The 6,038-nt window shown below is 36.2% G+C and overlaps 1 protein-coding gene across 1 annotated transcript; it reads left to right on the top strand.

The window, feature by feature from the left end:
• Positions 1–4,972: 4,972 nt before the first annotated feature.
• Positions 4,973–5,608, top strand: LOC116105512 (secreted RxLR effector protein 161-like). The gene is made up of 2 exons (XM_031391923.1): positions 4,973–5,384; positions 5,487–5,608. Exons 1-2 carry the CDS (start codon positions 4,973–4,975, stop codon positions 5,606–5,608), a joined length of 534 nt encoding a protein of 177 aa, XP_031247783.1.
• The last annotated feature ends 430 nt before the right edge of the window (positions 5,609–6,038 follow it).

The following is a 6,038-nucleotide window of genomic DNA, read 5'->3' as shown; positions in this document are numbered from 1 at the left end:
TTAATTAAATTTCTAATCATTTAATTAAGTAATCATTTGTTTATAATGTAATGTTATAATTAATATTTATAATATAATGTCATATTCAATTAAATAATCATGTAATTATGTAATGTTATAATTAATTATGTAATCATACTATAATGAATTAAGTAATATTGAAGAGAATGGAGAATCAACAAGGTGTTCAGTTTAAGGGAAGATGTTGATAAAAGAAGAAGAAGAAGAATATAGGCTCTCGGTTTTGAGTAGTTTTGGGTTTCAATATTTGTAAGGCTTAAGTGTAACTAATACGCAGCGTTTTTAGAAATGTTATAAAATGTTGCGTTTACTGATGGCTGTATGTATAAAAGACAGCCTTTCTCCTCTTTGTAAATCAGTTAGTTAGAAAGTGAAAAAGAACAGATTCCTTTCTGCAGAACTCACACGTTTCTTGCTCTGTTTTTTCTGCATTTTCTCTTTCTAGATTGTTCTCTTCATTTCTGTATCTTTTCATAGTATCAGAGCCCTAGGCTAAAATCTAAGGTTGATCTTTTGCTCAAACTTTTCTGCAATTTTTTTTTTCTCTTTAAACGAAGGAAAAAATATGGAAACTGGACTAGCTGTTGTTACAAGTCCAAGCACATTACCTACCTTACCTTCGCTCTCCGTGAAACTTCAAGAAAGAAACTACACTTTCTAGAAATCTCAAATCTTGCCAACCTTGAGCTCACATGGATTGGATGTCTTCGTTACTGGAGAAAAAGTATGTCCACCAATGTTCTTAATTGTTACATCTGAAGAAACATGAGAGAAGGTAAAGAAATCAAACCCTAACTTTTTCAATTGGAAAAAGGTTGATCAGTTTTTAGTAAGCTAGCTTCTTTCAAAGATTTCTGAATCTATGTTTAGACATGTTGCTAAGTGTAGCACAGCCTATGAAATTTGGAGTGTTTTAAAGTTGCATTTCTAATCAGTAGATAAGGCTAGAACACTACACTTAAGAAACTTACTACAGACAACTAAGAAGGATTCATGTAGTATTAGTGAATATGTGCTAAAGATGAAAGAACTAGGAGATGAGTTGAATGCTAGTGGTGTAAGTCTGAGTGATGAGGAACTGTTGCTATATATATTAGATGGTTTGGGAGAGGAGTATGATGTTGTTGTTGCAAATCTCACCTCTAATAGTAGCATTATCTATATACAAAAGGCTCAGTTCTTGTTACACAAACATGAAATAAGATTGGAGAGGCAACATAGTGCTTATAATCACTGGCATGATCAACTAGCTTCGGCTCTTCTAGTTTCTAAACAAATTGCAGACCATAGTTATGTCGATATTAATGCTGTCTCACAAAACAAAGGAGTTAGGCTAGGTGCTAATATGGAATCTTTAGGAAGTTATTTGATACTTCAATTATCTCAGTCTATTGGTAATCTAGTACAGTTTGGGAATAATCCTAGACCAGCTTTTCTTTTTGGCTACCCTTCACAATATGTTCCAAATAGTTCTCATGGTTCATTTGCTGCTCATAACTCTCCTAGAATGTACATGTTCAATCCTTATATGATGCGTAGCCGAGGCAGAGGAAGGGTTCAGTTTAAACCTAAACTGATATGTCAAGTTTGTGGCAAACGAGGACACTCTGCAGTCAATTGCTATCATAGATTTGATTAGGATTTTCAAGGATTCCAAGGCTTTAATGGCTTTAATTTTGCTCCTCAAGGATCCTCTACCTCTGTTACATCACAAACACATAATCCTGGCCAAACAAATGAAGCAGCACAGGCTATGCTGGTGACTCAAATGATACTTGGACAATTTATGCAGCAGACTAATCCTGGTTGGACTCATCCCTCTAATTCAATTGGCTCAGGTTCTAGTGGTGGAAATCAACAGTTTATTGTCAATCCTACACAGCAACAGTTTGCTCAAGCTACTTACTCTAATGGCTCTTCCTCTAATAATGTTAATCAGCAGTATGCTTTTAATACTAATCAAAATCAATGCAGCATAGTTGGAATGTCTTTAGGCAGCACACCTACAGAGGGAACTCATATAATCTCCACTAGTCCAGTTGCTACTCCTCAGATAGTTGCTGATCAGACTTGGTATGTGGACTCAGGAGCCATAAATCATATCACCAATGATCCAAGCAATCTGATCCTCAAGACTAACTATCCAGGAGGCTCAACAGTTCAAGTAGGAAATGGTCAGAATATCCCTGTCACACATACAGGTGAGTCCTTATTAACTTCAAACTCAGCACATAGAGTTTTGTATCTTAAAAACATGCTATGTGTACCACATATTGCCAAAAATTTATTGAATATCTCTCAAATAACTAGAGATAATGGAGTTATAGTGGAGTTCTATTCTGACAAGTGTCTTATTAAGGATAAACTTACCAAGGAAATATTGATGGAAGGTAATCTGAAAGATGGACTCTACCAGCTTCAAACCTCTCTGCCATCTGCAAGGTTATCTACCCTCATATCTAGAAATAAAGTGCAGCATGCAATCTGTCATGTTGTTGAATCTACTAATAATCACTCCAAGAATAGCATCACATTACCCTTTGATGTGTCTAATAATAATTCAGTAGAGGAGAATAATCCTAGCTCAAGCGTGTCCAACAGTAGCAAGGTTAGCAGTACCCTTCAACCTAGAAATTCTAGCAGGTCCAGCAGCAACAATATTAGCAATGCTACTCAGTCTGAAAATCTTGCAAATCTTTGGCATGCCAGGCTAGGACATCTACATGAGAAAACTTTGAGATTTGTGTTGAATAAAGTCCATGTAAATGACTCTATTGGTAATAAAACTTTTTGTGAGGCCTGTCAATTTGGGAAGATGCATCAAGCTATTTTTCCTGTTTCTGATTTTTAAACTCATTGTGCTCTTGAACTAGTATATTCAGATCTATGGGGGCCTACTCCAATATGTTCATCTGAGGGATATAGATATTATATGTTGTTTGTAGATGACTATAGCCGATATATGTGGATTTATCCTCTCAAAGTTAAATTTGAAACTCTTAAAAATTTTACTCAGTTCCATGTCTTTGCTAAGAAACAACTAGGTGCTAAACTAAAGTGCTTACAAACTGATTAGGAAGGTGAATTCAGGCCCTTTACTCAATATCTACAAACACATGGTATAGCCTTTAGACATCCTTACCCCTATCTATACCAACAAAATGGGAGAATAGAAAGAAGGCATAGGATCATCACAGAATTTGGTTTAACCTTGTTATCATATGCAGGTATGCCTCTTTGTTTGTGGTGACAAGCTTTTATAACAGCAACCTACTTGATTAACAGGCTGGCGTTAGCTCCTCTTGCACACATGTCCCCATTCCAGAAATTACTAAATCAAGAACCTTTGTACACTGAGTTAAAGGTCTTTGGATGTTATTGTTATCCTTTCATCCGTCCATATCATAAGCATAAGTTCTCCTATCACACTGAAAAATATGTCTTCATAGGATATAGCAATTCTCATAAAGGTTACAAATGCCTATCTTCTTTAGAAAAAAATTTACATTGTTAGACAAGCTAAGTTTAATGAGATTGTGTTTCCCTTCAAAGAAGGTTTTAAATGCTTCTTGTTCAAAGACACTGATACTGCAGATTCGGCCTTCAAAAGTATAGAAAATGCGTGTACTGACACATCCTAGAGCCTTGCTCACTACATTGTTAACAGCTCGGATAAAGATAGCTATATTCCTGGTGGTGCTTTCATATTAGAATGTGACTTTGATAATGTGTTAATAGCTGATGAATTACACTCCAAACAAGGGCAGCATAGAGTTCAGATAACAGACTCTACTTCTAAGAATCTTGATGGAATTGTTGATGCAGATTTTACAACCAACACAGTGGGGACACATACAAATATTCCAGCTCCAGATGAACCTATTAATACTCTAGCTTCAACTGCTCATGAGGTTCTAGATGAATCTGTTAATGATCAACATAGAGTTTAGAGGTCAGGTTCTGCATATAACGAGCTTCAAGAGGTTCAAAATTCAAATGCTTGTCTTGGTATACAATTGGAGGTAGTCTTTCCTATCTCTCGGCTTCAACCAATCTTGAACCAACACCCTATGATTACAAGATCAAAAAGCTTAAACTTAACCTCTGTAGGACATGCTTTCATAGCCACTCAAAGTATCCTTAATGAGCCAAAAACTGCCGCTAAAGCACTGATCATACCCGAATGGAAGTTTGCAATGGAAGATGAGTTTAAAGCCTTGATGAAGAATGAAACGTGGTCTTTAGTACCTTATACATCAAATATGAATATAGTAGGGTGTAATGGGTGTTTAAGACAAAGTTGAAGCCTAATGGAACCTTACAAAAATACAAAGCTAGACTAGTGGCTAAAGGGTTCCAACAAACTCCTGGACTTGACTACTTTGATACTTTTTCCCCTGTTATCAAGTCTGCCACAATAAGGATTATTTTGTCTCTTGTAGTACATAATCAATGGGATATTCAACAGATTAACATTAATAATGCCTTTCTCAATGGTGAATTGACAGAATCAATCTTCATGAAGTAGCCTGAAGGTTTTACTGACTCCAAGCTTCCTCATCATGTTTGTAAGCTTAACAAAGCTTTGTATGGTTTAAAACAAGCCCCCAGGGCATGGTTCCACAAACTGAAGCACTCTTTGCTTGATTGAGGTTTTGTCAGCTCTAAATCAAATACAAGCTTGTTTTATTTGAAATAAGGGTCTCAAATCATCTACCTTTTAATATATGTAGATAATATACTAATTACGGGGACAGATTCTTCACTAATCACTCAAATTGTGGAAGACTTAAATCAAAAGTTTGCCTTAAAAACTCTTGGTGCCCTGAATTATTTTCTTCGCTTTGAGGTACAAAGAGATCACTCAGGTCTGTTTCTTACTCAGTCAAAATATGCTCATGATTTGTTAGTCAAAGCTGGAATGGCAGATTGTAAACCATGTCAAACTCCGATGGCCTTAGGTACCAAGTTAAGTAAAGAAGATAGTAACTTGTTTGATCAACCAACATTATACAGGAGCATTGTAAGGGGTGTGCAGTACCTTACTCACTCAAGACCTGACTTGTCTTTTGCCATGAATAGATTAAGTCAGTTCTTACAATATTCTACCATTGCTCATTGGATAGCATGCAAAAGGGTTCTAAGGTATATTAAAGGCATAAGTAAGCATGGATTGATCTTTCGGAAAAATCAAAATTTTCTGTTAGAAGGATATGCAAATGCTGACTGGGCGAGTGACATAGGTGACCGAAGATCAACTTCTGGTTATAGAATTTTTCTAGGTGGTAACCTGGTGCAATGGTGTTCTGGGAAGCAAAGAGCAGTGGCCTTGTCCTCCACAGAAGCAGAGTATAGAGCTCTGAGTTAGGCTGCTACAGAATTGGTGTGGGTTCAGAATCTCTTCAAAGAACTTGACTTACAAATAAATAGAACTCTTGTACTCTGGTGTGATAATATGAGTGTAGGAGCTCTATCTTCAAACCTTGCATTCCATGCTAGAACCAAATACATTGAGATAGATGATCATTATGTACGAGAATTAGCAGCTGAAAGAAAGTTGTGTGTACAGTATGTTGCGTCTGAGTAACAGATTGCTGATGTTCTTACAAAGCCTCTCTCTGGTTCTCGATTTGAGCTACTTAGACACAAGCTAAATGTAGTCTCATCCCTAAATGATTTACATCTAATAACTGAGCAAAATCAACACTCTCAACATAGAACTGGAAGTCAACAACATAAGTTTAGCTCACGGGATGATATCAAGAAGGATGGAGAATAAAAAAGGTGTTCAATTTATGGGGTGATATTGAGAATGATGGAGAATCATAAGGGTGCTCAGTTTAAGGGGTGATATTGAAGAGTATGGAGAATCAACAAGGTGTTCAGTTTAAGGGAAGATGTTGATAAAAGAAGAAGAAGAGAATGTAGGCTCTCGGTTTTGAGTAGTTTTGGGTTTCAATATTTGTAAGGCTTAAGTGTAACTAATACACAGCGTTTTTAGAAATGTTATAAAATGT

The sequence above is a fragment of the Pistacia vera genome, unplaced genomic scaffold (genome assembly GCF_008641045.1).
Source record: "Pistacia vera cultivar Batoury unplaced genomic scaffold, PisVer_v2 Contig50, whole genome shotgun sequence".
NCBI lineage: Eukaryota > Viridiplantae > Streptophyta > Magnoliopsida > Sapindales > Anacardiaceae > Pistacia > Pistacia vera.
The sequence above is the reverse complement of the archived record's forward strand: the minus strand, read 5'-3'. Positions and strand labels throughout refer to the sequence as shown.